Source organism: Euprymna scolopes, chromosome 13 (assembly GCF_053919585.1).
Source record: "Euprymna scolopes isolate OS-2025 chromosome 13, ASM5391958v1, whole genome shotgun sequence".
NCBI lineage: Eukaryota > Metazoa > Mollusca > Cephalopoda > Sepiida > Sepiolidae > Euprymna > Euprymna scolopes.
The window spans coordinates 40,885,722-40,898,650 of NC_136494.1; the positions used below are offsets into that span (position 1 = coordinate 40,885,722).

General features: G+C 30.5%; 1 protein-coding gene across 3 annotated transcripts in view; it reads left to right on the plus strand.

The window, feature by feature from the left end:
* The window catches only part of LOC145291983 (cation-independent mannose-6-phosphate receptor-like), a 268,904-nt gene extending 258,815 nt beyond the window's left edge, over nt 1-10,089 (plus strand). For 2 of the 3 annotated variants that reach the window (XM_080137937.1, XM_080137939.1), the window contains exon 43: nt 9,423-10,089. In XM_080137937.1, coding sequence (XP_079994063.1) covers nt 9,423-9,530 — 108 coding nt within the window. In that variant the 3' untranslated portion in view covers nt 9,531-10,089. Of the gene's footprint in view, nt 1-3,664; nt 3,741-9,422 lie in introns of all 3 variants that reach the window. The other variant, XM_080137940.1, reaches the window with a different exon arrangement.
* Nucleotides 10,090-12,929: the final 2,840 nt, after the last annotated feature.

Sequence of the window (12,929 nt, forward strand, 5' to 3'; positions counted from 1 at the left end):
TATACAGAATTCTAGAGATGAGCAGAAGTTTACCTGATAAACTACTGAATTTGGCATTTGTTTCAAAGCCACATTTTCCTTACAAATGTGTAGTAATTTAGACTAAAAAAATCGGGTTCTGAATTTCAATTTTTAATTTTAATATTAAAGGTACTTGTACAGCTTAAGTTTCATGGTTCCTTCAAGTATTTCTGAAATAGTGAAACTTGATTCACTAAAAGATTTGTAGTCAGTATATGACTCCATAGATCAATTTAGGTGAACTTTTAAAAAAAAAATTTTTTATTAATCAATTTTCACCCCAGCAAGACACAAGGGCTATTATCAGGGACCCAAGTTGCAGGGGCATTATGAAGGGAGATGAGTAGCAAGATGTTTGTTTACATTATACTTGAACTTCTGCATATCAATACAGTTGGGAAAGCAGAATCACGGAAGGGAGTTCCAAAGTCTTGCAGTTCTGGGGAAGAAACTATTGGAGTAAAAGGCTTTCTTACACCTAGGGATCTCTACTGTAAAGGGGTGGGACTTAGTTGTTTGTCGGGGGTAGTCACGTCAAGGAGGTACAAGTGTTTGTAGTTCGTCAGAGCATTCAACATTAAAATACTTGTAGAACAGGCAGAGAGATGCAACATTTCTTCACTGGGACAGAGGCTGAAGCGTAGATGACAGTTCAGGACCTATCAGGTTGGCAACTCTCCTTAGAACCCTGTTCAGGATTGGGAGAATGCTAGAAGATGCACCAACCCAAATGTGACAACAGTACTCATACATGGGTGAATGGTGGCCTTATAGAGGTACAGGATACTTTGAGGCATAAGTAGTTTTCTAGCACGGTAGAGAGCCCATCTTCTTTGCAGCAGCCTTGGCAATGCTCTCAATGGATCTATTCCAGTTCATGTTCCCTGTAAATGTTAGGTCGAGGAGTTTAAAGGAAGTACTTTCAGGTAATATTCTTTGCCATTGCTATTGGTGGAAGAGAAGGTTTCTTGTAGTTATTGAAGGAAACAAGCTTAGTCTTGGTAGCATTGAATGTGACCATCCTTTTTTTTTGTCCCCATTCCACTACAGATTGGAGGTCATCCTCTAGTGTTTCTGCCATTTCTTTAAATATGTGTTCATTTGTTTTCCTCTCATGCCTGTTATAGAGTGGTGTCATCAGCAAATATACCCATCTCTAAAACAATTTTATCAGGGAGGTCATTTATGAATATCAGGAATAATAAAGGTCCAAGAATAGACCCCTGAGGTGCTCCCGCATTTATATATTGTTTAGATGTACGACCATCGAGGACAACTTGGATTTTTCACTTAAGGATTTAATTACATTATGTATTCTTCCAGTGATATCATATGATTTAATTTTTGTTAGAATACCATCGTGCTATACTCTTTCAAAAGCCTTAGATATATCGAGGGCTACCGCTCTACCCTCCCCTGTTTTGTCCAGTGAACTTATAAAAAGACCTCAAACTTCAAAGATGACAAAAATGTTTTTAATTTATTGACTTTTTTGTTTCTCTCCTAAATTTTTTTTTTTTTTTTTTTTTTTTTTTTTAATAACCACCTCCCAAAAATACATTTCAAGTTAAATTTTAAGGCATTTATTAGCATAACAAAAATAAATTAAGTAAATACTTATACTCGATCCTGACCAAAATAATTTGGTTACTGAGAAATATTTGATTCTTATTAGCATTTTTAAATTTCCGAAAGTAAAGGGTTCGTTCAACTAGAAGTTAATTCTTTTTCCCCAAACAAAATAAGATTAATATTTTAAAGTTAGTAATTTAAACCTGCACTCAGTTTTAAAAATAAAAGAATTTGGTAGCATCAATCAGTTAAGGATGCCAGGAGTCATGAAAAGTATAATATTACACAAAAAAGGAACATGGTTACCTCCAAAATTTCATTATTTTATTTATTTTTTATTTTTTTTTTTTCAAGAAAATTATCTCTTACAAAAACTTTATAAAAATATAATAATTATAATAATATATAATAATTATAATAATATAAAAATATAATAATTATAATAATATAAAAATATAATAATTATAATAATATAAAAATATAATAATTATAATAATATAAAAATATAATAATTATAATAATATAAAAATATAATAATTATAATATAAAAATATAATAATTATAATAATATAAAAATATAATAATTATAATAATATAAAAATATAATAATTATAATAATATAAAAATATAATAATTATAATAATATAAAAATATAATAATTATAATAATATAAAAATATAATAATTATAATAATATAAAAATATAATAATTATAATAATATAAAAATATAATAATTATAATAATATAAAAATAATAATTATAATAATATAAAAATATAATAATTATAATAATATAAAAATATAATAATTATAATAATATAAAAATATAATAATTATAATAATATAAAAATATAATAATTATAATAATATAAAAATATAATAATTATAATAATATAAAAATATAATAATTATAATAATATAAAAATATAATAATATAAAAATATAATAATATAATAATATAAAAATATAATAATATAAAAATATAATAATATAAAAATATAATAATTATAATAATATAAAAATATAATAATTATAATAATATAAAAATATAATAATTATAATATAAAAATATAATAATTATAATATAAAAATATAATAATTATAATATAATAATATAATAATTATAATATAATAATATAATAATTATAATATAATAATATAAAAATATAATAATTATAATAATATAAAAATATAATAATATAAAAATATAATAATTATAATAATATAATAATTATAATAATATAATAATTAGGCTCTTTTGAATTTTTGAAGACTTGCATTTTTATACTAGTTTTTTGGTTCATCCCAAGGTTTGTCATGGAATTTATAAAATTTGTTTCAAATTTTAACTTTTTTGTTTTTGACAGACCTGAATGATAATTGTCATCTTCCCCCCCCCCCCACCTACATATCAGTGTCCAATCCATAATAATCCACTGAAAAAAATTGCAGAGAAACGACAACTGTTCTTAACATGGGAGGTTGGGGATGTTTATTCTGAAAGCCATTCTTGGGATGGGGGTGATTCTCATTCAGGTCCACCGCTTTTTTTCTGAGTATAATAATAATCTTGTACAATATCGTGGTCACATTGTTGTGCCTTGTTAAACTTAATCATGAATTTTATGAAATTCACGGATGACAAAATCTAGTGAGATAATAGTTCTGAATAATTAAAAACGGTTTCAAAGTTAAGAAATTTCTGTAGTTATGCAAAACAAAAATTTGCAAGATTTTACAAGAGATTTTCTGGCATTGGAAGAGAACAGAATCTTGGAACTAGGTAATGTGAAATGATTGCAAACTTGGCAGCCCTCTCTATTTTACCAATATTTTCACCTGTCCATTGCATAAGAACTTGGTCATTAATTTTTAGTTTTGACAAAATCTGATCCATACAAAGTTATTCTCTATTCAGCTCTAAAATAAAATGATTTTTTATTACCTGCGCAAGCAAATACTTTCATTGTTTCATACACATCGAAACATCCAAAATATACCTAAACTTGTTATTGATTAGCACGATCCTTCTTCCTTGCCATCCGCATTTTATGTTCTACCTGATTTTTCAGTTAAAAGAAGATGACACTGAGCCTTGCATTGATGCTGAATTTTGAAAGTTACTTTTCTTCCCAACCAAAAGAAAGGGTGAATTATTCTTTATTCGTAGAACTTACATTTTCTCTTGTGGTTTAATATTTGCTTGTGAAAAAAATCATCTTCACTGCTTTTAAGTGCATTTTTTTTTTCTGAAGCTGATTTTGAATGGATCAAACATTTCTCATTATTTAAATTGAATCATTTGATTTGTATTTGAACTACTCTTCTCGTCTGGAATGCTATTCTCATGTTTTGGCCAACCTTTGGCATTCTTCAGGTGCATCTTGTTAAACTTAAGAATTTTGAGTGAAACCCTTTAGTTAATCCACAAGAGTAGCTTGCTTCCATATCATTAGCTTCCATATCATTAGCTTCCATATCATTAGCCATGATCAGCTAAAAGTCTTAATTCATAATTGTATTTTTAGTATTGGCTCTATTGAGGATTGGTTTATTAGACTATAAATTAGAATAGATTTTCACTTCACATTTTTATCCGTGTTGCAATGGGTTCATCTAAAATAACTTCCAAGAAGTGAACAGTAGTTCAAATAATACAAATTATCAATTCTCATTTCAAATATTTCAAAACCTTAACCATTAGTTATATTGTTATGAGATAAACATGTAACATTCAATGATTATTAGTTTAAAAATCCATTAATGTTTCTTAACCTTGCTCATATGTTCAGTTTTTTTTTGTTTTTTTTTATCACAATTCCTCTGCTCTGCCAATTATTTGGTCATTGTGGATTGTGATGAAGTTGAATTAACTACTTTTCATCAAATTTGGAGATCAAAATTTCTAATGGCTGGCACAGTATCTTGCAACGTTGCTCCTCCTTCATGCATGGCACAAATTTCAATTTAAGTCGTGAAACCAGGTGATCATTGGTTAATGTTAGGAATCATCAATGCAATTTAGAGATCGCATAAATTTCTTTTAAAGATCATTTCCTCTTCTACTCTTTTGCTCATGTCATTTGAGTATGCTATCATCTATGTAGGTATAGAAATAGAATAACTTTTTTTTTACTGCTTTAAAAAAATGAATCCAAACATGAGCCCCCACGCCTCAAAGAAAAAAGGCCTTCCATGAAATCTTTAACAAAATTCACAATCCTTTCACAATTGAAACTTGGTGGGTAAGTCAATTATGAACTGGAGTTAATTTAATTATAGTTGCATTGCAAATTTTGATTCTATGGGTGGCATTTTGTTTTGGGTCACCTTGTCTTATATTTAACTAGCCTGGGTGCCCAGCACGTTGCCCAGGTGTTTGGAGGTGCGTTGAGCAAAAAAGAAAAGTGGTGTATCACGAAGGAGGAAAAGGACGTGAAAAAAAAAATGACGTCTTTTGCCGTTGCGTCCATTGCCAAACTGGAAGTGATGAAGGTTTAAATAAGGTTAGTTCATCAAAAAGGGATGACTTTTGAAAATATCGTCGAAAAAAACGCGACCCCTCCTCGTAGAAAAGTGCCCAGTTGAGGACGAAGGAATTAATGTTTCTAGCCAATTTTTCGATATTTGTTGTCCGAAGGGTCGAGCTTCAAAACTATACTGATCTCGTAAAAATCCGTCACCCCTGTCGAAAGTTTTAGGCATACATACACATTTAAACGGACAGGTGAGATTTATATTATAGATATGTACGACCTCCTCCTCTTCAATCCTTTTTAATCTTGCTCGACTCTGAAGCCTAAAAGTAAAACTTTAAAATAATACTTCCATTGTGTCAATTCTAAGGTGTATACCATTACTATCAGCCTCCTTGAAAAAAGGCAACAGAACTAAACTGCTTGTAGAGACATGGTTATTAACTTTCAATTATGAATGAAAGGATTAGCTGTGGCATCATAATCATCATTGGTTTAATATCTGTTTTACATGCTGACATATGTTAAACTGCTTTTAAAAATTGACTTACAAACTAACCTATCTCTCATCTGGTCTTCAGTTTCTTTGAAGTGCATTCTTAATACTCCCCACCCCCATTTATCTTTAACTTTCCCTGCCAACTTTTAAGTATTCTACATTTAAACTGTTAATGCAAATACTGACACTCCAATACTTGGAGTATTAGTACTAACAGTACTAATACTCCAAAAAGTTCTTATTTTACCAATTCTGATTAATCGTCTCAACACTAGTAGTCACTTTCTTTGTTTAACAGATAGATTTTCTTATTGCAGAATGTTAAAGTATGTTTGCATATCACTGTCTTTAAATATCCCAGCTTGCACAATCAATTTACTTTGTATCCCTGCTAAACTCAAATGATTGTAATTCTATTCACAACAATAAAGATTTTGCTGATTAAAGTTTTTATTGATGTAAAAATCGATGCTTCTACACTATTATAACAAAATTTTGGAAATCGTAAAATTGAATTTCATATGAAAACAATGGTATCTATGTATTCCTCATTAAGATGATTATATCCAAAAAATACGAAAATCTATATAAAAACAAGATAGCCACAATTTTTCACCTGCTAACACAGTTGTTTTGGGGTTTTATTTATTTTTAATGATTCAGTAATATTCAGGTAATTTCGATTGCATAATTTGGAAGTTGACATTGTAATTTATTAGAATTGACAAAAAAATCTGTAGAAACCATTGGTTTTTATATGAAAACTCCATTTATCAACTACATTTCGTCCTAATAGTGTAGAAGTGCTAAAAAAATCTTAGTTTTCAAAGTATATTTAGATGAAAATTGATAATTTGGATTAGTTCAGACTATTATCTCTCTCTCCTCTGATCTCGAGCGCGTGGTTCAGTGGGGGAAGATGTGGCTGGTTACCTTTAATGCATCCAAAACCAAACTCCTATCCTTACATCAACGCTCTGATCTTCATTTGGCATCAATTGTGATGGATGGCTCTCGTGTGGGATAGGCCCCGTGTTTTGACAAGCTTCTGGGTTTGACCTTTACTCCTGATCTGAAATGGAACACGTACATCAAGTCTGTTGCCAAGGTCGCTGGAAAGATGGTGGGATCCTTCTACCGCTCCAGAAGATATCTCACTACTGATGCAATTCTCTATCTATATAAAAGCCAAGTACGTCCAAGGATGGAATACTGTTGCCATATCTGGGCAGGAGCTGCTAAAAACAGCCTATCCTGCCTTGACAGAGTACAAAATAGACTTTGTGGTTTAGTGGGGGATGCCCTTTTCTCTTCCCTGCAACCTCTCTCCAACAGAAGACATTGCGAGCCTATCCTTGTTTTATCATTATTTCCATGGCAGGTGTTCGTCTGAACTCCAATCTCTTTCACGAAAAACACCCGTCTAGCTGAATCCACTGTGAAAAATTTCCCCCACTCTATATCTGTGCCTAAATCAAAACACGGATTCCATGAACAAAGCTTCTTTCTTAGAACTGCACGCCTGTGGAACTGTTCCGACTGCCTGCTTCTCACCAGACTACAACTTGGATGTGTTAAAGTCCAATGTTAACAAATTCCTAATGAACCGCCCCCTTAAGTAAACACTTCATCAAATCTCCACACTAACGTAATGTACTTGCAATAACCCTTATCCCTGAGTGGCTTCCAGGCCTTGATAAGTGGTGATTACTGTGTAAAAAAAAAAAAAAAAAAAAAAAAAAATTATCATTTTCGATGTTAATCTTGCATTTCAGCCAATGTAACCTTCTTTGGGTATGCCTTGTCAAATTCTGATTTTTTTTTTTTTGATGAAACCAAAACAAGTTATTGTAAATTGAACAAATGGTTCAGTATAAAATTTTGTATATTTTCAATTCAACAAGATGAACCTGAAGGTTGGGTGGAAATATGAGAATAACATCCAAGATGAGAACAATAGTGTGAATAATCGAAATAATACAAAAGTTCCAGTTGTTTAGATTCTTCAACCTGAATGTTAAAATATTATTGAGATTTAAAAAAAAAATAAATGATCACTTAATTAGCATTAAATGGAGGATATTTTCCTTTTTGTAGGTGAGTGCGTATGTTTGTAATCATTCTTTTCAGTTGCATAAAACATTGTAAGAATTGTGTAGTCATTGATTTACTGAGGCTTGATTGGAAACTTTATTTTAGCATAAACAGTTCTGTTTTCATCTTTTCTCATGACATTTGGAAAGTATATGTTCAGGTTAGCATTCTGTAATAAATTGCTAGATGTCATCATTTAACTGGTGCTGTTAGATATGAAAAAGGTTTCATCCAACTTCAGTTAAAGACCAACTTTTCTACAAAATTTTTAGTCAACAGTTTCATCTACATAAAACATGGTCTAAAGAGAATTAGGAACACAAAAATAAAAGGATGATTGATTTGGATGACGTGTATTACTATAGGAATAGTTGAGTTCAGGTCTTTAGTTTTGTCTTGTCAAAGTTGAAATAAATGCCTGTTCCTATTAATGTCTGTACTGGAAATGTACATATTAGGCATGAAAGGTCTGGGCAAAAAAAATGCATGTTCAAGACGTGCTAATACCAGTGTATTACAATGTGACTTTGAACATGCCGGTGTTATCCAACTGAATAACATACCAATAATTATGCTGATTATTATGTTAGTATATAAAGTAGATCTGAATCGTGTAATTGTTAAAAGTGAATGTTTTAAAAGTTTAACGTCTCCTCATGTCCCCCCCCCCTCCAAAAAAGACCCTAATGTTTTGCTCAAGTTGATAACCTAGTCCTCAATAAAATGGGGAACTGCTTATATTTGTTGACATGGATTAATGTTTTTTTGTTTGTTTTTTTTTTTTTGTCTAAAATAGAAATTGATTTTGCAGTCACCTTTTCTGAAGATTATTATTTCACTTATAGTTATTGATGCAGAATAAAATTATTTCAAGTTGAATATTTCGGCTTTCTTTCTGAATTTTTTAAGATGAGAATTGATTTGGATTATTCAGACTGCTACTCATCTTTTTCATAACATTTTGACCAATGTAATCTCTATCATCAAGCTCATCTTTTCGAACACCTGAATCTGTTAAACCGAGGAACCTGTACAGAATTTCAACTGAACCTCTTATTTAATTTACAAGGGTAGATTGCTCTCATTCTGTTAACCATAAGCAGTTAAGAGGTGTTTGAATTTTCCATAGTTTTATGAATGAGTCTTTATCTTACCTTCTCCTCTTCACTATTTCATCTATTTACATTCTATAATGTTGCATGAATTTGTGGTTTGTTTGATTGCACTAATGTTTTGAGAATTGATTGGAGTTTCTGTTTCTTCTAAACTTAAAACATTTTAGTTCTCATTAACAATGATAAAAGGAATCTTCAAAACTCGTGTTTTAATGATCTATATGAACTTTGATCTGCATGAAGACCTGTGTAGCATAGCGGTAGACATGAAAAAATTATTTCTACTTTGAGAAATTACTTTCAAATTCAAAACTGTTGTAATTTGTTTTTTATACCCGTTAGAAACGCTTTCGGTACTTTTTAAATAGTGGTATTCAACCAGCCGGCATGTGAAGATATTGCTGGGCAGAAATAATTTAAAATATAGTCAAATTTATAATTATTGCCTTGCAAGAAAAGTTAAAAAATATTTACAATATAAGGTGAATTAAAGACAAACACCTTATGTTGTTGAACATATCCAAGCCATTGATATCAATCCTCTCTTAACATCATTGGAAACATAGGCATCAACGTCTCAACCAATATCTCTTTAAGAACCTTCATTTTTATTCTTATTACAAATTTTTGTTTTTTTCTTCCATAGATTTCCCAGATGGATGAAGATGAAGGGTTGTTGGTGATGGAATCTGAGGGTGGCGCCACAAGTGTGCCTTACCATGATGACAGTGATGAAGACATGATTCTGTCTTAAATTGCAAGAAGAAAATGCTGCTGCTGTTAATTCTTGTTATGGCTTCACTCTTTCTCTCTTTCACCTTAAATAATCTTTGCGTTGGTGCAAAGTAGTAGCAGGAATGATTCATTGTTTTGTTGGGGGCGACGTTAAGAAGGGAACAAACATACTGGCCACTAACGTTATATTTCAATTGTTAATACCATCATCATCGTAATCCATGTTCGCTTCATTCCTGTTCCCCCCTCCCCCCTCAGCACTCACACGGCAAAAAAAAAAAATCAATTTTGTTACAAAAATTCTCTTTTGGAGAGTGGAGATTGCATTCCACTCAACGATTATTATTGATCTCTTTTGTTTTTATTTTGCTTTGTTTAGGTATGCGTATGCGTGATTTTGAGATTTGCGAAAGTTGAAAATAAAATTTGTGATTATATGGCTTAGATCAACAGGTCCTTTCTACCTGTGACCTCCTCAGAGCCAATCTGTCATTGAACTCATAACTTTTCGATGTAAACTAAACAACCCACAAATATAATAAAGTCTAAACTCATTTGCTGATCCGAAAAAAAAAAAACTGATATGAAAAAAATGCATACCTTCAGTTATGCAAAAGCTGTTACAAAAAATCAAGTGATATAAATGATTGGTTAAAATTTGCTGTAAAACTTTCAGAAAGGTTTCAATGAGAACTCTTCAAGAATCTATAATAGGGTCGATTTATAGTTAGAGCAAACTTCACCATGCAATAACTCCATTGTGTCTTTTATATATTTATATAATCCAAAATGGAGGTGGTTAATTAATTTGAAAAATTAAAGTTTAATAAAATGTTGTTTGCTTGAAGCATTGTGTGTAATATGTATATTGAGGAATCCATTTCACAATGCAAAAAAATGGAAATGTGTCAGTGTTGAAGACAAAAACAAAGCAACATTTTGTGTGTAATATCTATATATAAGCCAAGTTACAAAAAAAATCCAAGTGTGATATATATTAATCTTATTTGATTCAGTCTCAACTTCTACATAGTCATTTCATGTGTGTAACCGGTTACACAAAAGTAATCACTCCTTGAAAACAGCCTTCTATGATCCTTCTATATACATAAAGTTTAATTATCTTTAATGCGTTTGTGATTTATAATAAAATCAAAATGGAGATAATTACAAAGAAATATTTTTGCCAGTTCAAGATCCTTTAAATCAATCACTTAATATAATTCAATAAATTGCATTATTTCAGCAAATTTTAATACCTTTCCATGTAAACATTTTCTTTATTATTTTGAGGATTTTTTCTTTTTTTTATATGGAAATTTTTGTTTGCAAATTGGGAAATATTTTTGTACAAAAGTTCCCCCTCCTCCATTTCATCATCAATAATAATAAATAACTTTTTATCTTGTCTTTACTTCTCCACTCTTACTAACAATTTGTATTTTATTAGTTTTGACATTTCTCTCTGCCACCCTTCTTTGTACCCAAAAGTTGCCAAATATTTCGTAACAACTGAACCACCTATAAATTCAACTTTCAATCCTGGCAGTTAAAAAGAACAGATTTAGCATGATACCATATCTTATGTCATTCTAAGTAAAATATATTTATTTTTTGAAAAGTTCTTAAAAGAAATTGATTATTCTCAGATTTTTGCATTTCTCTTAATTTTGTATAAAAATAATTTATCTTTTTTATAAAATTCTGTTAGCAGCATAAGGAATATTTTTGTGATAAATATCAAGAAAAAAAGGTTATTCTGAGACAGTTTTAACACGTTTAATAAAATGTGGCATTTGGGTGATGTTTGATAAGGTGTAATGATAAATTCATTCTTTTCAGCTGTCAAATTTAAACATGGTTCACAATGTGTTGCTTCCAGCACTATCTCAATTCTTATACTGATTTTTTTTTCTTTTTATTCCTATGTTCCCTGCCCTTTTTTTCTTTTTATACCCAAATCTTTCAACAATGGCAAATAACAATTTCGTTGCCACTTTTAATATCAACACATTTTCACTGCCGTTAATGATGCAAATCCATAACCGTGTTAGACCTTTGTTCTTGCACTTTTTTTTTTTTTTTTTTTTTTTTTTTTTTAAGCAATTCCTTAACTGATGTGATAAAAACCAGCACTACAACAGAATTGGCGGCATGTGAAAATAAGGAATCTTGTCTTGAAACCGTGGGATTATAAGCCAAAATACCTTACAGCTTCATAAAAGTTCTTCGACTTTGAATTCCTATTTTGATGGTTTGATTGAGCTTTATCATGATGTGTTTGATTCCCTGTGAGATTCTGGCTGTCTTGACAGAACCGTGATTCTGGCTAGTGTACCTTGATATTGTGTGGGATTCCAGTTTTCTTTCTTCATGTGTCCCTCCTGCCCCCTTCCTAAAAGAAAATATTTTAGATTGGCAAATCAATGAGAATGAGAAAGAAATTAAAATTCTGTCCATTTTAAGAACAAAGAAAGAAAAAAGGAAATTCTCTCTTGATAAAAAAGAATTATCAAGTGGATGTATATTTTTCTTGTATTTTACTTTGTAAAAAGATAAGAGATTCCTAATAAATATTTAATATTTTTTCTTCTTAATAAGATTTGCCTTTCATTTTTTCTTTTTCTTTTTTTTTCTTTTCTTTTTTTTTTTTCTTTTTTTTTGTCTGACATGTTTGTTGAGTCACCATTTTTGAGCTTGATAAGGATTAATGAAATGGATTGATTGTCACTGGAATAATGAAAAATATTATGAGAGGATTGAAAACAAAGAATTGAATGAACAAAATTTGACTACATATGAGGATAGTTTATAAGTGTTTGTTGACATTAAATTTGAAGACAATCCTGTGATAATGTGTTCAGACAGGAAGTTCTTTAAAAGGCACACGGAAGAAAGTTTTATTGTTGTGAAGGAGGAACCAAAGATTCGAGTTCAGTCGAGTACCTTCCATAATGATAGTGTAGCAATGTCTGTTCTTCAAGAAAAGGGCTGTAGAGAACATTGTAAAGTCAATTTTGTACTCTATCAAAGCAAGAGTGCTCTGAGAGGCACCTTCCCAGATGTACTTCACCTTAGAACATATCCAACTCTTATATAGGTAGAATGTTGCATCAGCAGTCGGGTACTTTATGGAATGATGGAATGATCCAACTATTTGTGTAGCAATCTTAGAAATAAGTTTTGATATACGTTTTCCATTTTTGATTTGGAGGTAAAGTTAGTCTTAGGCCTTTCCTTGAGAAAATAAGCATTCATTTTGACTAAAGCAAAACAAGAATCTAAACATTGGTAGTGAAAGAAGTTTTGAAGGTAACAAGCTACTTTTCTCACATTTTACAATGTGCTTTAAATCAAAGGAAGCTGCAATGCTCTTCAAAGTGTTACTAAAGACAGTTGTGTTATATCAACAAATGGT